The sequence below is a fragment of the Alnus glutinosa genome, chromosome 14 (genome assembly GCF_958979055.1).
Source record: "Alnus glutinosa chromosome 14, dhAlnGlut1.1, whole genome shotgun sequence".
Taxonomy (NCBI): domain Eukaryota; kingdom Viridiplantae; phylum Streptophyta; class Magnoliopsida; order Fagales; family Betulaceae; genus Alnus; species Alnus glutinosa.
Window position 1 is genome coordinate 6,888,002 of NC_084899.1, and position 22,620 is coordinate 6,910,621.

At 35.7% G+C, this 22,620-nt stretch overlaps 3 protein-coding genes across 4 annotated transcripts; 1 reads left to right on the plus strand and 2 right to left on the minus strand.

Annotated features, from left to right (window-relative positions):
* The first annotated feature begins 7,112 nt into the window (after positions 1-7,112).
* LOC133857627 (protein BUNDLE SHEATH DEFECTIVE 2, chloroplastic) lies at positions 7,113-10,167 on the plus strand. 2 transcript variants are annotated; one of them, XM_062292903.1, is made up of 5 exons: positions 7,113-7,320; positions 7,478-7,575; positions 8,289-8,352; positions 9,254-9,350; positions 9,875-10,167. In XM_062292903.1, exons 1-5 carry the CDS (start codon positions 7,263-7,265, stop codon positions 9,951-9,953), a joined length of 396 nt encoding a protein of 131 aa, XP_062148887.1. In that variant the 5' UTR covers positions 7,113-7,262; the 3' UTR covers positions 9,954-10,167. The 2 variants fall into 2 exon arrangements, with proteins under 2 accessions (XP_062148887.1, XP_062148888.1); XM_062292904.1 differs by having other exon boundaries at positions 7,125-7,320; positions 7,484-7,575.
* A 2,564-nt stretch (positions 10,168-12,731) lies between these two features.
* LOC133857866 (heme oxygenase 1, chloroplastic) lies at positions 12,732-16,818 on the minus strand. The gene is made up of 4 exons (XM_062293227.1): positions 16,158-16,818; positions 15,087-15,310; positions 13,967-14,074; positions 12,732-13,200 (listed from the first exon to the last, which is right to left on the minus strand). The coding sequence occupies exons 1-4, from the start codon at positions 16,585-16,587 to the stop codon at positions 13,108-13,110; spliced, it is 855 nt and encodes a 284-aa protein (XP_062149211.1). The 5' UTR covers positions 16,588-16,818; the 3' UTR covers positions 12,732-13,107.
* A 2,787-nt stretch (positions 16,819-19,605) lies between these two features.
* LOC133857373 (peroxidase 25) lies at positions 19,606-22,303 on the minus strand. Its single transcript, XM_062292625.1, has 5 exons — positions 22,015-22,303; positions 21,697-21,876; positions 20,472-20,634; positions 19,914-20,369; positions 19,606-19,806 (listed from the first exon to the last, which is right to left on the minus strand). The coding sequence occupies exons 1-4, from the start codon at positions 22,234-22,236 to the stop codon at positions 19,948-19,950; spliced, it is 987 nt and encodes a 328-aa protein (XP_062148609.1). The 5' UTR covers positions 22,237-22,303; the 3' UTR covers positions 19,606-19,806; positions 19,914-19,947.
* Between the last annotated feature and the right edge of the window lie 317 nt (positions 22,304-22,620).

A 22,620-nucleotide genomic window follows, 5' to 3' on the forward strand; every position in this document is an offset into this window, starting at 1 on the left:
TAATAGCATGAATCACTGTAGGATAGTGTTTATATTGAGAGTGTCGATCCTCAGGGATTGTGTTGGTTGTATCTATCAAGCTTTAATAAAATCAATTTTAATTTATTCCTTATAAAATGATATTTTTGTTTTATAAAATAACAACTAAAATTAAATGCTGGAAAATAAATTAAAGTTGAACTTAATGAGATTGAAAATAGAGAATTGATTTCACCGCTATTCTCGTAACAATGGCCACTGTATTTAACATAGTAAAATTCATTTTAGGCATGATATTACTTGTATGCGTTTGTCAAGCATACAACAAAGTAGTCAAGAAAATACTATCATCAATAAATAAGTGTAATCCATCTTTGTTAAGCATGGACTATCAAATTCATTAACTTGGTTACAAACAATTAAAGATTAAGTGTAACTCATCTTTGGATTAGTGCAAATCATCTACCTAAATTATTCTAACTTAAAATGTAGTATGACTTGTCTACCTTAGGCATGAACTATCAAAATCACTTGTTGTATGTTCAAATAATACCATTGCATAACCATCATATTTATCATCTTTTGAACAATAAATATAATTGGAATACAATCAAGATAAAGAGCTTTTTAAGACAAGATAAACATTTCATCAAGATTGCACTTAAACATTAAAGTCAATTACAAATGTGTAATTCTCGTAGTTATACAATCATCAAGCTTAAAATAGAAAAATCCCAAAGAAAAACACAATTAAGTCATTGATACTTGGATAGGGTTTATCAAAATCCTAGGGAGAGCTTAGCCACTCATGGAGGTCCTTAGATCACTTGATGTAGTTGAGCACTCCATCCATGAGCACTGACCATGAATACTCTCCCTCTTTCTCCTTCTGTTTTTCCTCTTTTTGGACACTAAAACTAACCTAAGACTTACAAACTTAAGAGAGAGTAAGAGATAGCGGCCCAAATGTTGGATCACTTATATTTATGGCCAAAAATTATTTCAGGAAGAGGAAAGGTATTCTTCAGTCGTTTCCCTTGTTGACCATAAGTCCGGAATCGTCTGTTGTTTCTGATATTCCATTCTTTTCCATTTTTTAGAACTGCAACTTGAAGTTCTACATTTCTTCGCCGCACAGTCGATCGATCGACGTCTGGGTCGATCAATCGACAAGTTGCTTGAACGATTGAATTGGTAGATTGATCGACTTCGATTTTGGCAGAAATCCTTCATCCATTTTAAGCTCAATTGTAAGGGCTTTTTGGTCTTTTTCCTTTAATCACCTAAAAATATTGAAAACACTAAAACCATGTAAAATGTTAGATTACAATGAGGCTAAGGGTTTAACAATAGCAAGTTAAGGGGCTTGAATGTGCAACATTCAAGATCTATCACACTCCCAAACTTAGCAATACAAAACTAAAAAAAAAAAACCTACACTACTTCCTCTCTCGTGGGAAAGACGATTGCATTTAGCGTATGCAATAAACCTTTTAAACCTCTAGGCATTCCTAATGGATGAGAGAAGTCTCGTGAAGGTTTAATAGAAATAATGCCCACAAACATTTTGTCAAATTTTTTTTTACAAAGAATGCAATGTCATAAAAACCATAGTTCTTATTCCTAAGCAAGTTTAAAATTACAAATTCCATCTTCAAAAATTCTAAAGAAAGCCAGAATCATTATACTCATAAATGAACAGTTGAAATATCACACATTATCTTGGTGTAAAGTGAACTTAACACATAACTATAAAGTTTCAATGTAATTCCTATATATATGATTCAATAATCAAATTCCATTGGAATTCTCCTTGAATAGAACAACCAAGGCAATAAACAACTATACACTAAAGACTCTTTGTTATCTATTGACTATGTACGGATTGTGCAATGTCTAGTTTCTTTAAACTTTCTAATTGACCCATGTAACGAGCTTTAGACCAATGACTCCCAAACCAGATGGCTTTAGGGCATTAGGTGTAAAGACACCCTTAAAGGCTTATTAACTCAAGTCAAAAAAGGCTACGAGTTACCTATAGGGCTGCCAAAGAGTCACCTATTCTCTGTATTTTGTGTCCCAAGGGACATATTCTTTTTGAGTACAGAATCTCTGAACCATAATTTAGGCGGCAACTTGGACCATCCAGCACAAGTGTGCTTTTCACACCATAATCACCTCCACACATATCCTCAATAATATGTAAAGCTACATCGGATGGATACTCACCAAAAAGATCCACGGGGTCATCACAGGGAACGTCAAGTGTTGCGGCAATGTCTGCAACGCTGACTTGAATCTCGTGGCCCTCAATGGTGGAGGACAGAACAGAGGGCAAACCCATATCAAATTGGAGATTCTGATAAAACAAGCGGACAAAACGACTATGAAAGAAATCTTGGGCAAGATGCAAGAGTGGTCGCTGGTGTCACTTTTTGAGTTGCCGCATCGCCCACTTCACGTGCTTTTTCTCCACAAAAGCTCCAACCACATCAAAATGGGTTTCTACATTAAGTTGCCACCGCTGCCATTCAGTACTTATGAACGCAATGGTGCCTTCGAGATGTTGAGTGGAAGAGCTAGATTGGAGGTTGAGCACCTTCCATGAAGAAATGGTCTTTGGGGACTTTTATCGAGCACTTGGTGTGCCACTTGAAAAACCCCAGGGAAGGTGAGATTTTGAAATCCAATCGGTTGGGAAAGTGGAGAAAGGTTGGGGAAGGGATTAAAAGAAAAAGAAATGAAAGAAAATGAGGAAGAAATGAGAAAATGGGGGTAGATGAAAGGTGGGTTTCGGTGGGAAGGGGGAGGATTGTTCGGATGTTTTGAAAAAATGAGGGGAAAGAAGCAACAACCCAGGTTTCAAAATTTGGTCACGTGGCCTTTCTGGGCGAGGTCGATCAAGAAGTTGATTGATCGATAGTGCAAAAATAAATAAAAATAATAAAATGATAGAAATGGAATGGGTTGCCTCCCACCAAACGCTAAGTTTAACGTTTTTAGCCAGACTGTTCCAAAATTAGTCTTGATAAATGGGGTTGTCCAGTAATATTTCCTCTACTTCTAGATGTCTGCAATGCTGTCATCTGTGTCAAATCAAAAAGCGACACCTACGACCACTTTTGCGGCCTGCCCTCTGTTCTGTCCCCCACCATTGAGGGCCACGAGATTCAAGTCAGTGTTCCAGACGTTGCTGCAGCACTTAATGTTCCCTGTGATGACCCCAATGATCTTTTTGGTGAGTATCCTTCCGATGTAGCCTTACATGTTATTATTGAGGATATGTGTGGAGGTAATTATGATGATGAAGAGCACACTTGTGTTGGACAGTCCAAGTTGCCGCCTAAATTATGGTTCATAGATTATGGGCTAAAAAAGAATGTGTGTCCCTTGGGACACAAAACACAGAGAATAGGTGAATCTTTGGCAGCCCTATATGCTTTCTGCAAGAAGTATTGGGTTAACATCCCTCTGTTTATGTGGAGGTAAATGTAAAAGTGTTGGAAAGACATAATCGATAAAAGGTTGCCAAATACTAAAATATGGGCCCTTCCCTTCCCTTGCCTCATCACCAAGATCCTTATTGATAAAGGTGCGCCATTTCTTGAGAACGCTGTCCTCGATGAAAGGATTCCCATTTTTGGATTGGCTCAGTGGAATCAAAGTGTTTCTCATATGCCAAGGATAGTTGAGCGTCTTGATGATATGGAGGTTGAGGACATACCGGCTGCTGAGATGGATGAGGGAGCACCCCCCACCCGTAGGGAAGAACCAATCCCATAAGCTCTGATAGACTTTGCATTGCTTCAAGGACAGCTGGATAGAGTAGAGAGGGACATGAAAGAAGTGAGGGAAAGACAGACTGCAATGATGGACACTCAAACAGAAATGATGGTTATGTTGCAGGAACTCTCAGGTCATCAGCCCCCACCCGCGGACCTTGCTCCTTGAGTGACCTGTTGATCTTATTTTTCTGCTTTTCTTCTTTTTGAACACTAAAACTAACCTAAGACTAACAAACTTAAGAGGGAGTAAGAGAGAGTGGCCCAAACGTTGTTTATGGCAAAAAATTACTTTAGGAAGAGGAAAGGTATCCTTCAGTCGTTTCCCTTGCCGCCCATAAGTCAAGAACCGCCTGTTGTTTCTGATATTCCATTCTTTTCCATTTTTCAGAACTGCAACTTGCAGTTCCGGCACAGTCGATCAATGGACTTCGATTTTGGTAGAAATCCTTCATCTGTTTTAAGCTCAATTTTGAGGGCTTTTTGGTCCTTTTCCTTTAATCACCTGGAAATATTGAAAACACTAAAACCATGCAAAATGTTAAATTACAATGAGGCTAAGGGTTTAACAATAGCAAGTTAAGGGGATTGAATGTTGCCAACATTCAAGACCTGTCATTTATCATATTGGGGGCGACTTGATTAAGATGATGATGAGTGTCTGGGAGTCACTGAATTAATGAAGGGGGAATATTCATCTTTGGTTGAATGAGCCGATTTGTGAGGAAAGAGCCGCTGTTTAAGGCGCTTGGGAATGTGAGGATGGCCGTGAGAGCCAATTTGGTTACGTATGGGGGGTCCACGATGGTAAGCAATACGCTTCACACGGCGGCCATTTTGTTGAGGGATGGCGGAGAATGGGATTGGTTTATTAACTTGAGTGCTTCGGATATATCCCCTGGTGACCCAAGATGGTAAGGAAATAAATTTTGGGCTTTCCTCTACTTCCGATAAGCTCTGTTTGCATGTTGCCGCTTGAATATATCAAATGGGTATTTGAGTATGTCCTCCAGAGAAGAATTGAAACAGAAATCCCCAATCAAATATACTTCTCAAACAAGGTTTGACATGTTTTAATAATAGCATAAATCAATTTATATAAATTCTAAAGAAGTTGAGGGAATAAAGATTACATATAACACAAAATAATAACCCTTCCATAGCCTCAATACTTAGTACTGATAATGCATAATATGATATATTGAAAAAAATATATATATATTGAAAATGAAAATAATAACAATACCACCACTATCAGATCTTAAAACACATGGAAAACATCATATGAGGAGAGAGGTAGTTACCTTTTTAGATGATGCCATCTTCTATTCTCACATATCTAGATTGGTATGTGTTGTTAATTAATGGCCCTTGTCTAGATTATGTAGAATAGATACAAGGAGTGTTACATAATGACTTCCCAGAGTATGCCTTTCAAATATAGTATGCTTTCCTCTCAACCACAATGTACCATTGAATTAAGTAACACCAGAATAGAGAATTATTAGGAAATATCTATTAATTTCAATGCTGGTGTGCTACAACAACAATTTATTATGCATTCAAAAATTCTAAAAATATGAACTAAGTTAAAAGGAAACTACAAAAATATACTCATTATGATATTTTATATGTAAACCAACTAAAGAGTTAAGTGACAACCAAGGAAGGAGAAAAAAAAAGAAAAGTTATAAGGAAAAAGTGGGACAGTCCCCCATGTAAATGGTCAACTTCTCCACATACAGTTTAACATTTGCAAATGGTCGAGTTCTCTCACATACAATTTAACCCTACTTGTTCAAATACCCATTTCCTATTTCTCTGCACTGTAATTTAGCTTAGCCTTTTTCAAATAATTGAGCTTCATCAGTAAGTATTAAAATGTACAGGTAGATGAAGCCACCCTACCAACAATTAAGAATTGCCATCCCCTTTCACTGGCATGTAAAAGTAAATAATAAATTCATGAAAAAATTGGAAAGTATTTTTAGTTTGGTACATTCTACCAGAGCTGCATTTCCCATTAAAACCCACCAATAAAGAGGGATGCAGGAAACCTGGACAGTGCTCCCAAATGCAATAGCAACTTGGATCTTTTTCTCTTTAAAACCTCCTCCCCTAACTGTCAAAATGAAGAGTCTCTTATAGGTGTTTGGAGTCAAAAGTTGCTTTCTTTAACGAGTCTTTTTGCGGTCAACCAACCTCAAACCACTCACCAATTCTCATCTTACAGTAAGAACATACGAGCTCCTTCACAAATCACAACTAACAAAAGTAATATATAATGGAAATATAGGACAGAATTGAAAGCGATTATTCGGAATTTTCTCTTACATTTCCTACGCTTTCCCAACAACCTAACACAGCATAAAAATTGAGAGACTGACGGCTAACCTTGCAGCTCAAACCGAGAGAGGAAACAAGAGAAACTGCCTTTTTATGGAGCACTGCCCATTATATTTTCAATAGAACCTAAACTCGTCAATCAAAGCTAAAACCAAGTTTTTTATTTTTTATTTTTCTATCAGGGTATCCCAGGGTGTCCATTTAAAACTAAGACCAAGTTCCATCTAAACAAAACAACAAACGCCTTAAATACAAACCACCAAATGCATGTACATAAAATTACCTTAAAATTAAACAACACTTCAAAGATAACTAGAAAATTAACCACAAAATTCTTTGTTCAAACTCTTCCCATTCGGCATATATAAAAAAACTAAAGCTTCAAAACAGAAAATAATAGAACATCCAAATACTACAAAGAAATTTTCGGTCTACAACCTAAGCTCACAAAATTTTAGAAAATCTTGCTAAATCAACACGTGGGTATAACCAAAAACATCAAATAATCGTAGATGCATACTGACCCATTAGAAATACAGCAACAGCTTCTACCACTCAGTTGCGCTTCAAATGGTTGGTGTGCGGTGGTTGGCGGGGAAGTGGTGGTGGAGGCGTCGCACGTAAAGAGGGGGGGGGGGGGGGGCGATTTTGGGTGGAAGGTTTCACTTAAAAAAAAAAAAAAAATTAATAATTTGGCTGACGTGGTAATCAAGTTTACTTTTGGAGAAATGATCCCTACACTCATTTCTCACAACAGTCTCACAAACAAGCTGACGTGACTGATAGTATTTTATTATTTTTTTACAAAAAGAAAACAAAACAAAACAAAAAAAAGTAATAAAATATTACCAGCCACATCAGCTTGTTATGGAGCTGTTGTGAGAAATGAGTGTAGGGATCATTTCTCTTACTTTTGTCCTTTCTATTTTCTGTACAAAAGAACAAACGCCGCGTAGGGGTTTGAACAGGATAAATCACCCAAGGGCCTTTGGGTAAAACCGATCATAAATAAATTTCTTCGATTTTAAGGAGTTAAGGAGAGAGAGTGCCTTATCTTGTTCTACTTTGAAGCTCACACAGACAGACACTCCTGTCTTAAAGCTCAGCTCTTTATCTGCCAACTTCTCTAGTATAGGAATTGGGAAACCTCTGTGAATGGCCAACTCTTTATGTTTCACGCCTTTTTGTTCCTTTCAGTCCCCTAACAAACCAGGTATAGTCTTTATGTATTTCTTTTCTCTTTTGTATTTTTTTTTCCCACTTGTTTCCAGCTTTAATTTTGGATGTTTTGTTATTGTAGATGTGATCTTTCTTGTTTTTTCTTCTTTCTTTGATGAACATTTGATGGGATTTTTTTTTTTTTTTCCTAGGGATAGTTATTGGCAATTCGGTTGGTCGGAAGGTTCTTTGGGTGAAGGAAACGTTTCGGAAGTCTCAGACTGCTAAATTTCAATCTTTGGAGGTTAAGGTAAGTGAGAATTGGCCAATACAGGCATGTGCATTATATTGCCCTGTTTAGCTGAACTTTCACTTTTCTTATAATGGGTTGAAGCCCAAATTTGATTTTTATTTGTTTATTGTTTGTTAATTTTTAAATCACCTGTAGATGCCAAGTTAGGAGTAGGAACAAAGAACTGAAGGTTTTGGGAATAGCTGTTGTATAGAATGGTCATTTTTTGTTTTATTGGATTTAACATACATGAGATAAGAGGGAACTGCCCATGCTAGTAGAAAAGGACAAACGAAGTGTAGAAATGCTTTGCAACATGTTCAAATTCATTCATAATAAATTGAAGGGAAGATATCTTGAATAGATTAGAGATGCACCACGCTATGGTGTAGAAAAAACTAAATAATGCCCATATACGAGCATAAATGAATGTTCTAATGGATAGCAGTAATGGGAATGATAGAAGTAAAAGTGAAGGTATTACTGCAGATAACCGGATGAAGATTTTTCTCCCTTGCTTGGTTGGTTAGTTCCAAACAGCCTTTGTCAAGGGTAGGAGAATTGGGGATAACTAAGATCTGTGATTGCACCCTAGAAAGAGTGATCTGGTTATGGTTAAAGGTGTTTTAAGGCAAGGAGACTTAAGTTGAAATTGCATCATTGTTTGAAGACTTTACTTTTTCCTTTGAACTTCTTTGCAATTGAAATTCAATTTGGTCTTGGATTAACAGGCTACGGATGGTAATCAGAGCGCCAAGCCAGATAGCTTAGTCTGTTCTGATTGTGATGGAAACGGTAAGCTTGTGAACTCCTACTTTTCTTTTCAGTCTTATATTTTAGTTTATGATGAGATATCTTTGTTTTTGTGCTGAAATTTGCACATAACACACTTGCGATGCTAAGTCTAAGAGGATTTAGTGATATGATTGGGACCCAAATACCTAGCAGTATATGCTAAAGAAGAGTAATTGGGACTCATCTTTTCTTCCTTTGTCAAATGTCTAGCCAATCATGTTGATGATTATGTGATGCAACCATGGTATCAAAGGGTGAACCATGTCTAGCGATATCCAGACTTTTTGTACCATGATTGTACCAGCAGAAGACAAATGGTTGTTCTCTTCTTCCACTCTAACAAGTTGTTCCTTCTGGAGTACTATGATTTTGGTACCAAGCCACAAACTAAATACTTCAAAAGTTAGTGGTCTTGCTTCTTGCTTGATGTTAGTAGATTCCTTGTATGCAGTTTGCTTATCTTTTTTGCAGGCTGCTTTAAACTTCTCAGTCTATCTACTATCTAGCGACTACTTTCATAACATCTCTGGGGCTAACTTTGGAACTTTGTTGATATATATATATATATCAGGTTGCTTGTTAAAATGGCCTTTGTACTTCTTGTGTCCTTTATGTTTGCCAGACTGCTTACAACTTCCTAGCTTTAAGATTGTTGTGATGAGTCTGTGTTGGTTAGTCATATTTCTTTAATGCATTGCCGACCTACTGTTAAACCTTTTAGTTAGTCAGATTTGCCTAAACCTTCTGTCTAACAGACCCAAAAAAAGTACTTTCTTCTTTACCAAATTATATTTTCTGTGAGTATGTAAAATAATGTATGTACATGTACTTTCTGCAAAGAATAACCTCTAAGTGCTTGGTTTTTCACTATATGTTAATAGTATTTATCTTCCTGTACCAGGTGCCATAGCATGCAGTCAATGCAAGGGTACTGGAGTTAATTCTGTAGACCACTTCAATGGACAGTTTAAAGCTGGTGGATTATGTTGGCTATGCAGGTATCCAAGTTAAAATGCCCTTTCATCATCATCATCAACTATCTATCTCTCTCTCTCTCTCTCTCTCTCTCAAAATTATCCGCCTTTCTGTTTTCGGGTGACTAACGGACAGGAAATTAGCCTTGTATGGACCTGGTTATCTGTTATCATGCACATATGTTATTTTTGACATCTTGAGAATACTCACATAGACAGAGTGCAAGTTCCCTAAGCCTTTTTTATTTTATTCATGTGCATGAATTATTCAGAAATGCACTAATAGGTAGTTTCAGATAAAAAGGATAAAAGAGATCTAATATGTCAGATAAAAGAGATCTAATATGTCCTCATAAATGAATCAACCTTTTAAAATTTTAAAATCAAAAGTAACGGAGCTGGCTTGAATTATAAGGGGATTGAGATGGTTTTGTGTTGAGTCCATGGTCAGACATGCATTTCTGCCTTGCCTTGAATTCTATGGGGATTGATAGTGGATTTCTCTCAAATGGACTCCTGTTTTATAATATGTATATGTTTTCTTGCAGAGGTAAACGGGATGTTTTGTGTGGGAGTTGTAATGGAGCTGGCTTTATGGGTGGATTCATGAGCACATTTGATGAATAGAAGTTGGCAAAAATTTGGGTTCAGTGAATTCAGTGATTTGGATTGTGGTTCACCAGAATTGCTAAATTTTGTTCTGAACATCAATATACTTTTTATACACGTTCATGAATGTTGAGACTTGAGGTTAAATTCCTGGCTGCCATGATTGGACATATTCTGAATTGAAACACTGCTATGTTTTTGCAGTCAAATGAATTTTGAATGTTATTTGTTATCTGGCTTTTCTTTTGAGCTGATTTTTCATAATGCTTCTCAGGCTCTTGTTGACAGACTTTCCTTATATTAGTTTAGTAATGAATAAAAAAGAAAGAATAAACAGCTAAACTTATAAATAAGGGCTTGTTTGGGTACCCGAAAATCCAACTCAATCCAATTCTTTTTTTAGAATTTATTCATCTATGTTTTTTTTATCGGTCCAACCCGACACAAGCCGTTTTGTAAAACACGATTTTCCCATGAATTCAAACGTCTCCTTTTTTCTTTTTTTCTTTTTTTTTTTTTTTTTTTTTTTTTTTTTTTTTTCCCAAAATCATGGATTAGTATTCTTTACAATTATTTGCCTGAATCAAGTAATTATGAGAGACCACTTATAGGATCTACTTGACCAAATAAAAATTGGGTTGTCCAATCGCTTATCCGGTCATGTGGGTTTTATAGGTGGTCTTTTATAATTATTTTTTAAAATTCTCTTAAATTTAGACAAATAATTGTAAATGATCTAATCCAAAAACCAATGCGAAACGGATTGTTGGAATTTCAATATTCACAAAAAAAAAAAAAAAAAAAAAAAAAAAAAAAAAAAATGAGATTATTTAGCCATGCTACAAAAAAGAGACGAATATTATTTGGAGTTTTTAAGTTCTTGCAACATGTACTACACTTGACAATTTGAAACCATAGGGTAAAAGGAATCCAACCGTTCGATTTAATCTATTTGATAATGAAGACCAATCATGACCATTCACACTGTCTCATCTTCTTCTGCGCTCTCTTCCTACACACTGAAGCATGAATCTATTCATTCAAAAATAATCAACTTTTTCAGTCGATTTGACATTGCTCGGCACGAGTCATTGATTGCCTTGATTTTTGTAAAATGAAAAACAAAAACTATTATCACCCAAATATAAATTTTGTATTATATTTAATTTAACTCACATTTTTAAACATGATTTTTCAATTTTATTTTCTATTTTCTAAATCATCTGAACATAATTTTAATTTTTTTTTTCTCAGCATTCACAATTGTAAAAAACAATACAAAAAAAAAAAAAAAAAAAATCCACACTCAAACGAACCATACTTCATGACTAAAATTAGCCTGCAAGTTGCAAAATAATTAAGAGAATAAAACAATTAATATGCGATTACTTGACTTCTCGTATATTGTTTAAAAAGATAAAATAAAAAAGAAAATTATAGAGCACATAATCAAATAATGCGCTGCATTAAATAAAACAGATACACAAATAAAACGCCCAAAAGGGAATTGAGGTCCCATGGGATGCAATACTTTTTTTTTTTTTTTTTTCTTTGACCATTCATTTAAGAATAAACCTAGCTACACAATAGGTTGTGCAGAACCCACTCACATGGATCCCACCAATGTAAGTAGTTGTGCACAACTGTTATGCAGTCTTTCATTTAATCGTGACAACAAAACCAAAATAAAAAAGTAGCCGTTGGGGTTGATTTTTTGGGATGGCTCAAAAAAAAAAAGAAAAAAAAAATTATTGCACCCATGCAATACTCTAAGATCTCACTCTCCAGGTAGGATCCAACCTACTTCCTTCCTTAGGAACATATGCTCTACCCACTGAGCCACAGGCTTGCACAATTGCTTCATTAAGCCTTTTTAAGGCATGTGCAAGTATTGTCAAGTTTTCTTTTCTTAAAAATTACAAGTTTGAATAGTTTAAATAACAAGATGATAAGGGAATAAGATTTTTCCCTATTTTAAATAAAATGGATGCTATCTATTTTATGGTCAAGATTTAAAGTCGATGCATCTAATAATATACATGATTTTGCGTTATTTAAATTTAAAAAAAATATGTCAATATTGACTTCATATATACCGTTAGATGCATCAACTTTAAATTTTGACTTTTTATTTGAAATGAATAATCTCTATTTCATTTAATAAATTTGAGAGAATTCTAATTCGTTAGGGGAAGTTACAAGGACAATACTTTAGAAGGAAAACTTGTGAGGCAACAAAGTTAACGAGGACAATACTGTTACAAAATCTATATGTAAATATGAAAATGATATAAAAACTACCAAGATAGGTCAATTCTTGTACACTTAAAATGTACTTTAAATGCCAATTCTTATCCCTTCCGCTATACGAGTGTCATATAATTATTGGATGACGTGACATTAAAAATCAGCTTTTTTTTTTTTTTTTTTCCAAGTACAAATCCAAAGACTAATTTTTATTGCCACAATATGTATATAATTTATCGTATAACAATCTTCTAAATGGCATTACTATACCTTCTTTACCCCATCCTGGCTAACAATGCTATGAATAGTCTAGGGGTGAAAATGAGGATGCGAATGAAGTTATTTACAATTATCACTTTTAAGTATCCACATCATACGATTATTATCCATATTCGCACAGTTATTAAATGCGTTTATTATCCACTAATGAGGTAATAGACGTTTTGAACCTTAAAACTATAATTCATGCTTCTGGTAAATACAAAAATGCATTATCTATAGTTGAACACTATTATTCAGATCACACTTACTAATTATTTTGCCATGAAATTTTCATCTCAAGCATTATTTAGCTTCCTGCATCATCCATTTATAGTTGGCAAAAGAAAAAAACATATTGAAAACCCACTATCCGCATCTGCATATAGTGATTTTTGCTTACCACATCTGCCTACGCATATAACGGATAATGACCACCTAAACATGGATATTACCCTAAATCCTTGGGCTAGATTATGAATAGTGTTTAGTTTTCAAAAGCAAGCCCATTTTTGGGGTAAATGTGAGTTCAAGTTTTCACAGACAACTAAAATTACAGAGAAAAATATAACATTTTGAATATATACAGAAATCTTCTATGCTTGCATAATTGCTTGCAAGCATACTGAATGATTTTTCCAGAGTACTGAATGATTTTTCCAGAGTATCATGACAATATTAGACGGAGAATCTCTCCAGAGTACTTGAATGATTTTTCGGTTTCTTCCAAACAATGGTTCTTCTCCTCTCTAGTCCAGCCCTGAGAAAACCCACAATACAAAATAACTTCTCTTTTATTATTATTGTTTGCTTTTAATCTGATAAACAACAAAAAACTGTCAAGAGAATAATGGAATACTATTAGTCGTTCTTTATTCAATTTTTTAAATTTGTTTTTTAAAAAATAATTTTTTATTTTTTATTTTATAGTTTTAATTTTTAGTTTTGAATTTATAATGACATTTTTGTCTTACTAAAAAAAAATTAGGGTTATTTTAGTCTTTTTGTTGGTATTAAGGGGACATTGACATTTTTTGGTAATTTAAGGAGGAACATTGACACAATTGGTAGTTTAGAGGGAACATTGACAATTAAATGGTAGTTTGAAGGGGATATGTGTATTTTTTCCTAAAAATTACCAATGCCTTTTGAAAACCGGCTAAACATGTGAAAATGTGAAGCTTTCATATTTTCTATCCTGATTCCACCACAAAATATCATTTGAAACATGAACTTTCGCCATTGATTGGCCAAAGTTTCATAAAAATAAAAATTAAAAAAAAATGTAACAGAATAACTCTGTTCCTGCCCATTTTGAGAGCCAAGGCCTAAATTTGTGTTTGATGAGACTATGCACATCACGCGGGAGAATTCTTTAATTGGGATACAAAATACAACAGTTTCATTTTACTCCTAACTACGAGGGCGTGTAGTGATGATCTGAAAAAGTCAGGTAATTTGTGATTATCCCCAACAAGTAGGAATGTGAGTTGTAACTAGTACTCAAAAGGGTAGCAAGAAAATACCTCAGCGACTTTATTCAATTTCTCCCTCACATTCTGCAACAGTTGGGAAAGGTCACCGTCCCATTTGTAGAATTCCAACTCCTTCTTGTTGAGTATCTTTTCTGCTACCTGAATTAGAATAATAAGAAAGAAACAAACTGGAGTTAGATACCTCAACCTAAAATAGAATGCCAACAGTACCGTGGGCTGGGGATCACTCTTAATAGACCTGATCCACTCCTCTTATTCATCAATCTTTATGTTTCTTAGCAAAAGAAAAAATGCCAATGCCATCTAAGCCACACATCAAATTATTTCCAAAATAAAAACAGTAACATTGAGCAGAAACAGAGGAAAGGGTGATTTTCACTTAAGATACTAAGAGCTGCAAATTGCTGAAAGGACCCCAGAAAATGAGATTCGATGAATTGCTTCCCTCTTTATTCTCAAATCTTTGCTTCAAAAGAAGGGTGCACTTTCAGAATCAGATAAGAGACATGACCCTACATGTTTCTACCATCTCACTTGCTCCCAAAAAAAAAAAAAAAAATAAAAAAAAGGTATCCATTTAACTTGAATAGTAAATAGGAAACATTCACATTTACTCGAATGTTCAGCTACGAAAATTTTAATGGTAGATAAAAAAGTTAGCCTAAACAAAACCACAAATTATACGCACAAGAACGGATAATTTAGAGCTCTAAAAAGTGGGAAGTTCCTGCATCCAACATCACACATCAGATGTGTCTACACACCTAGGTAGACGAGTTTGTAATAACAAAGGAAGAGAAAAAGACACTTGTAATACGTTACAAAGTCCCCTATTTACTTTCTTAAAATGAATATCTCTATCATAGACATTCAAAAATAAGTAACAATGAGGAGCGTGCTATTTTATGTGGAGAAATCAGCATAACATGGGGCAATTAGAGGAAACATTCACATTTACTCGAATGTTCAGCTACGAATGCTTGAAGAATTCGGTGATCTAACTTTAAAACTAGAATTGCATATCAAAGAATGCTCTTAATGCGCACATAAGTTCTTGCACACAAGCAGCATGTGGACCTGAGTCCTCGGGACATAGACCATGACATAATATGTTACGATATACACACTTTCTAAGATGATCTTTGTTTACCTTTTTCCCAATCATGCGACCACCAGCAGTGTGGGCAAAATATACATTATAGAAGTGGCAAAGAAATGCTTGAGGATCCTTCTCTGATAATTCCTTCAGGCATTGTGCATACTTCACACCAGGAGAAGAAGGCTCAGGGATGTTATGGCCTTGCTCCTTGAACCACTCCAAATCTTTAGCCAATTTTTCAGACCTTTCTAATCCTGTGTTTCTGAACTCGGCATCTATAACCAAGAACACACAATGTTTAAGCTTTTAGCTGTCATTAGTTAAGAATAAACACACAACAAAACCACACGCATCTGCACACGCAAACACGTAAATACATATGATTTGATCTAGGTGATGCCCAAAAGGCAAAGACTGATATTGTAGCTCTCAAAATTGAGGTATGTTAAACTACACCAACCGCTAGATCTCTATCCCACCCCAACATGATAGCTTGAAACTTTGACCTCTCACCATAATGTCTTATGAGAGCCCAGATATCATCAGATCAAGAATTCATTAAAAAGGGGAAAAAATCAGCATGTATGTTTCATAAGATCACAGCTGAATGCCTAAATAACATGTGCTTTGTATACATTTCAGCATAATTTCCCATCAGAAGACAAAAAATAAAAAATAAAAATTGAACTCAAACTCGTATACACAGACACACACTCTGAGTACCAATTCCAATCAGTACACGAGGACATAAACATCGAAACATCAAATCAACTAAAGCTAAATGCTAAATAACATCTAAACTAAAGAAAAATTCCCCTCACTTCTTTTTCTCCATAGATGAAATTGCAAATTGGGAAACCTACATTTCCACAAAACCAATCAAAACAAAAGCCTCCTAGAACTTGACAATCCTCTACTATCTCTTGAACCCCACATCCACAACACTCACCAAATGTACAGAAAAAAAAAAAAAATGGAAAATTAATAAAAGTGGAATCAATCACAACAAAATCTTACAAATGACACACCCAAGACGGCAAAACCCATTCAAACAACAAAAATCCCAAAAGGGCATTCCATGTATCATCCAAAATCAACAGAAAGAACTAAAAACTGACTCACAGGAAGGAAAAGCCGGCTCCTGGACAATCCCTTCGAGCGTGTCGTAGACCAACTTGCTATCCACAAGGAACCTCAAATACCCATCAATGGTAGGGTCCCACTTGGCCACGGGCCGCTCCTCCGGCTCCTTGACCACCTTCTCCCCCTCCTTCGCCTGATCTTTGGAGTGCAACTTCATCGCCACAAACCTCATCTCCTCCACGAACCCCTTCGACTCCCCAGGGTACCGCTTACTGGGCTTCTCCGCCGTCGTCGCGGACACAACCACCGCCATCTTCAGGGGCATCTTCTTCACTCTACGATGAAACCCAAGGTGGCCGCTTTTCCTGAGCGAGAAATTGGAACCAGGGTTCGCGAGAGCAGGCGGTATTTGGATGTGGGGTTTGGTGAAATAGGACCGTGATTGGGAAACTGGGGTCAGAGAAGCCATGGAGGAAGAGTGCACGGAAGCTTTGGAGTGAAAACAGTACGTACTATATTAAGTATAAGAAACAGAGTAAAGTGGGCTTGGCTTGAAACGGCGGTTCACGTAATCTTGAAGACGACGCAATAACAATAATTAAATAATAAATAATTATACTGATTATTTAAAAATTCGAAAAATATTTGATGCTCTGGTATGGGGTTTGTGTATTGCGTGACTATCGGTGCGACGATGGCAGCTTTGTTTACTGTGTGAATTAATTGCCTTATTTTAAAAGCTTTCTTTTTTATTATTTTTCCACAGCAGGACATCTCTGGATAGAATTCAAGGAAGATGTTTTGTTTCGTCAGGGCAAGGTCATGCCGGGGGAGATTCTAGACGGCGTCGTTTTCTAGGGCTTCATGGACGGGGGCATATCGGTATTACGACTTCGTTTTACTTGTCGTCTGTCCTATCCATGACCTTCTGCATTTGGACAAGTCACAAAAGCGTGGCTATGTATTAAGTATTAAGATTATTTTATTACATAAATCTAAAACAAATAAAAAAAAAAAAAAAAAAAACTAATATTCGTAAGATGTGTTACAGAGTTGCTTTATTTATAATAAGTTATTTGCCTCTGTTAATTCTGATTAATTGGTGTGCATTATATTATAACTAATACTTCTCTAGGATATAGAGAACCCAAAAAACCTTTGAAGTTTGATTACATTTTTGCACAAAAAAGGCAAAAAATCAAATCTAACACCTGAACACGAATTAACACACCTATTTGTCAAGTCAAAACATGCATTTAATAACTCATTAAAACCCTAAACAACCAAACTCCGCGCCTCTTTTTGGTGTCTTACACAAGGAAATTTTCTTTCGTTAATTCAATTTCCTAACATTTACTCAAAATCAAGGAGATTTACTGAATTGTGGGCCATACGTGATTGATTGTAAACCTCGGACATGTAGTTTGTTTTTGGAGGAAATATAGGTGAATGGCTAGCTTGTTTTAGAGTATTCGGAAAACTTCACATTCAAGGTCTAGGATTCTGTTTTCTGTAGAGTAATTTGTTCTTTTGGATTCATGAATGAAATCTGATTTCTATTTCAAAAGAAAAAAAAAAAAAAAAAAGAGACATTTAATCTGAACCCGACACGATCCGAACTCAATACAAAATTATGGGATTAAGGTTGATGAATTTAACCCGTTTAATTAAATGAGTCGATTAGGTTGACCTAAACACCTCTATTTATCACTTCAAAACATGCATTTAATGAGAAAAATAAATACAAATTGAAATTGTGAACCTACTCTATGCTACACGCCGTTTGGGATTTCAATCAAAACTTTATTCTTCCAATTAATGCAATTATCACAATTTAACCAAAACCATGGTGTATCCATCACAGACTAACATCAAAATTTTCAACTCTTCACCATTCCACACAACAACATCAATAAATATGTCCCCAAGGGTAGTTCAATCGGCCGGGGACTACAGCTCATGAAGCGGAGGTCACTAGTTCGAATCTCTCCTCCCCCTCTTGAGTGGACATGTCAAAAAAAAAAGAAATCAACAAATATGATGATAAGAGCAAAAAAAATCTCAACCGTCGAATTTACCACCTAATAACTCATTAAAACGCTAAGATTCTAAAAACAACCAAACCCCACGCCTCTTTTTGGTGTCTTACACAAAAGGAAATTTTCTTTCGTTAATTCAATTTTCAGCTTTTACTCAAAATCATGAGAGACGTGTAGTTTAACAAATTTCATGGTAAGCTAGAACGAGATAACGAAAATCCTATTTCATAATCATCTTCTACTTTTTTTTTTCTTTTTCTTTTTCTTTTTCTTTTTTTTTTTTTTTTAATTTTTTTTTTTTTTTAAGGTATCATCTTCTACTTGATGAATAATGATTAATGTTCATGTGAATGAACATTTAAAAGTTTTTAAGGCATAATTAGAATTCAGCTAGTTCAGTAGCTATGAAGGTCCTTTGACACACCAAAATCATACCCTAATGTACCCAATGACACATATAAAGTTAATTAGGTTAATTCTTAGTTAACTAACAACAAGTTCTATTGAAATTACTTAAAAATTGTAAACCAATTAAGAGAATAATTAGATTCTGGATAATTTAATAAGAACATGTTAAGATTGTTAAAAAAAAAATTCTAAAATTGATCCATTCTCAATAAACTAGAAGCCTAACACATGTTTAAGGTAGCGGGTTTTGTAGGTAATTAAGGGAAAAATTAGTCAAAAAGGCGCCCCCCACCCCTTTTTTTTTTTTTTAATGAAATCTGCTTATTAGAAAAAAAAATTAAGCCCATGTCATTTCAGTCCCTCAGTTGGCTTCCATGTAAGGCCCATAGTTGGCCCGTTCTGGCCCAAAAGTTGTCGATGTTCAAGAGCCGCCGATGCTTCCAAATCTGGCGCCATCACCTCTTTTAGTGCTGTGTTCAAGAAGCAAACTTAAGATTTCATAAGTTTCTACCCTGAGTTTGAGGGGGAATGATAGAGATAATATGTTGGCTGTCCCACATTGCTAAAATAGAAGACTCATTCCTATTCTCCTATCTATAAATAAGAGAATATTCTTAGTATCTAATCATTCAATAAAAAACAATATATAGCCTATAGGGCTTTCGTGTGTAGATATAGGCATATTGCCGAACCACCTTAAATTTGTCTCTTTTTTTATTTTGTTTTATTTTATTTTAGCATTTTGTTTTCTTTCACCTTGCACTTTATTCTGATAACAGTGTAATTTAGGATCCCTTTTGGGTGGATTAGGAGCTGAAACTGGAGCAGATAAATTATATTTAGCACCTGGGAAGGACGATTAATGTTCTCAAAAGTCGCTTTGGCTGAGTGCATAAACTATAATGGCCTGGACGACCATTTATTCTTTTCTTTATCATCTTATATATATATTACTGCATAAACTAAAAATTCAATTTTAAGAGTGCCGGACTGCCGGGCGGTATATATATATATATAATCAAGTGCCACAAAATAAGAAGTAAAAAAAAGACCTAAATTATTTTATTTCTAACAAATTTAAAGATTGAAAAACCTTTTTAAATATTGTTTTTAAGAGGTGGCCGTCGTCCGGACTCTCATGCCACCACTAACCCCCCTTAATTAGTTCCATCATTGCTTGCACGGTTTCGAAATTTGCCCTCCAAGAATAAGTATACAAAGTGACCCTGCCTTGGAAGTTCCTGTTATGAAAAGAAAAAAACAAATATTTCACTACTCTAAAATTAAATATTTTCATCTTTCTTTCACTTAGAAGTACTTTTTTTTTCATAAATAGTGAGTTACGTACACATCTTGTAATTGGGGTTGGTTTAATTTGTTCATCAATTAAACTTGGAACATACTTTTCTAGTCTCCCCATTTGTATCTGTCTTCACCTCAATGCTACTCATTTTAATCATAGCCTTTGGAAAATCAATATCAAATCTTATCCCCAGCAATCCCCTTACGCTCCCGGCATAATTTTGCACGACGCTACTTGTTGCGGTGTCTCCCCAAAGCCTCTGGTCCGACTCTAGAATTGCATTACCATCACGTAAATTCTTGAAGAAACTCACATCGAACTTTGTCTGGCTATCTTTATCCAACGCAACACGTTTCGAGCCATCGCCGTCTTTGGGGCAAAGAGCTTTAAGCTGCGGCAAGAATGCTTGGTTTATGGTTGGGTCGGAGTTTCCTGTCGCCGTGAAGTTATATAAACGATACCGGAAGAACAAACAGTCAGTTTGTCCTATGGTGTGCGCCCCTGCATGCACACAACTCCCCCCCATAAAAGTACGTTAATTACACACACCATCGATCTCCATGTAACATGTAAATATCTATAACACAGAGAGAGAGAGTATACCTACTAAAGTGACAAGATCATGATCGTCAAGGCCTTTATCGGCGAATTTTTGCCTCTGGACAGCAATAGTGTCAAGAGGAGAAGGTAAATTTGAGGCTTGGGAAGACAAAGAGACCCTGCCATCTCTTCTTCCAGTGGGAACTGACCAACTTGGACCATCACTCTGATATGTGGGGATATATATAGTTAGGTGCCCAACTTCGTGTTAAATATATTACCATTTTTTTCTTAAATTATAAGCGGTTAGAAAATTGTAGACTAATCATCCAAATATGTTCTAACACTTTTCTCATGTATGGGCCGGCTCAAACTCTTTATTGACAAGTGTGACCTAACATGTGAAATTTTTAATTGAAATTGGACAATTTGACATAAATAAGGTTCAAACTCAAAACCTTAAATAAATAAATAAAAATAAAGTTTAAACCCTTTAAAAGATCTCCCAACAGCCTGAACCCTCGAGGGCGCTTCCCATAGATTTTTCTCATAGGCCCAGCCCAATGACCCATGAACGATAAGTTGAAGACTCACGGGATTTGAACCCTTTGCCAATTAATTGAATATGGTTCATCCAAGAACTTGAGGTCCATCCATCTATTGTGCTACTATTTGGGTGGGTTGGAGCTCTACTTTATTATGATATTATATTAAATTATTAAGTTATAGAAAATAATATACTTAATCATTTAAATATATTCTAACACCTTCCTCAAGTATGAGCCGGCTCAAATTCCTATTAACAAATAAAACTTAACACTGTGAAATTTTTAACTGAAATATTTAAAAGAAAAAAATTGTTTAAACCCTAGTAAAGGTCTCCATACTGCCTAAACCCTTGGGAGAACTTTTCTTGGATTTTGCTCATAGGCCCGGTCCACTAACCTATGAACATTAAGTTGTAGAGTCGTAGACTACCGCAGTTTTGGGGATTAGAACCCTTAGCCAATTACTAGGATACGGTTCATCTAAGCACTTAACATCCGTCCTTTCATCCACTGAATTACCGCCTGAGTGGGTTCGAAATCAAAACCTTAAATTACCATTTTTTTATTAATTTTTTAGAGTCTAAGCAGACAGAAAATGGTAACTTAGGTACCCAACTTCGATGCCATAGGCCCATATATGCACATGTGAGTACGGTGTTTGTATGTGCATCTACGAGTATATATGTGAGTACGTGTGTGCTTAATTGTGTTTGTTGATAAAAGAGATCAGATTTCCATACCAAGTCCACAGAATCACGAGCAGCCAGGGCAAGTATATCGGCGCATGAAACCACCCCAGGGCACAAGGCCTCTAGTTGAGATTTTGCATCATCGATTACTTCAAACCCTCTCAACCCAAGGTTTGGCGCTGCATTCCTCTCAGCAGAGGACCCCGTAATCAACACCGAGCCATCACAGCCCTATACTACGCACGTACGTGCAATATTACCAATGGTCGATCGATCAGTTTCAGAAAATATTCATTAATTATATATATATATATATATACATATCAAACATGATGAAGAAGAAGAGGCTAGGAGGAAGAGGAAGACGACCTGAACAAAGCAATCATGGAAGTGGAGCCTGAGCAAGCCAGCCGCAATCGTGGGGTCTCTGTTGAAGTGTGCTTCAACGGTGGATCTCACTATGGCCTCAGCTCTTGGGCAGGAAGAAGAATAAAACCCAGTTTTCAGTTGGCCTTGAACAGGTAAAGTCGCCACTAAAATCACAAGGAAAGCAAACCATATGGCTTCCATTTGCACCAGTGATAAATTCATGCTAATCCCAATTCAGAATTATTGATGCTTCTTTCCCCTCACTACCAAATTTGTAGCACTAATAATTAGCTTAGATCTATATATATATATATATATATATGGCCATGGGTTTGGTAATTAAAGCTACTTTGTTGCTTGTCTATTTATGAAATATTTCATAGAATTTTGGGCTTTCTTTTAACCTTTTTGTTAGTGGAGATCGACGCGTGGGGCTAGCAGATCGAACATGGTGGCCTCCATTTCATATTTTTGTTTTCTTATTGGAGATCCTGGAGATGGATTTCAACAGCTAGCATATTGGTGGTAATGGAGCAGGTCTCTCTCTTTTCCTTGATTCTTTAGCTTTTTATTCCTTCACGCGATCGTCTTTCAATTCTCTCCCCC

What these genes read in the sequence shown, in the direction of transcription:
- LOC133857627 (XM_062292903.1), top strand. Translation starts at nt 7,263, where the DNA reads ATGGCCAACTCTTTATGTTTCACGCCTTTTTGTTCCTTTCAGTCCCCT. An exon ending in TCAGTCCCCTAACAAACCAG is followed by an intron (nt 7,321 to 7,477) that starts GTATAGTCTTTA and finishes TTTTTTTCCTAG; the next exon opens with GGATAGTTATTGGCAATTCG. An exon ending in GGATTATGTTGGCTATGCAG is followed by an intron (nt 9,351 to 9,874) that starts GTATCCAAGTTA and finishes GTTTTCTTGCAG; the next exon opens with AGGTAAACGGGATGTTTTGT.
- LOC133857373 (XM_062292625.1), bottom strand. Translation starts at nt 22,236, where the DNA reads ATGAATTTATCACTGGTGCAAATGGAAGCCATATGGTTTGCTTTCCTT. An exon ending in CTCGTGATTCTGTGGACTTG is followed by an intron (nt 20,635 to 21,696) that starts GTATGGAAATCT and finishes CCCACATATCAG; the next exon opens with AGTGATGGTCCAAGTTGGTC. An exon ending in TGATCTTGTCACTTTAGTAG is followed by an intron (nt 20,370 to 20,471) that starts GTATACTCTCTC and finishes GTGTGCATGCAG; the next exon opens with GGGCGCACACCATAGGACAA.
- LOC133857866 (XM_062293227.1), bottom strand. Translation starts at nt 16,587, where the DNA reads ATGGCTTCTCTGACCCCAGTTTCCCAATCACGGTCCTATTTCACCAAA. An exon ending in GTCGCATGATTGGGAAAAAG is followed by an intron (nt 14,075 to 15,086) that starts GTAAACAAAGAT and finishes ATTCTAATTCAG; the next exon opens with GTAGCAGAAAAGATACTCAA. An exon ending in AATTGAATAAAGTCGCTGAG is followed by an intron (nt 13,201 to 13,966) that starts GTATTTTCTTGC and finishes GGGTTTTCTCAG; the next exon opens with GGCTGGACTAGAGAGGAGAA.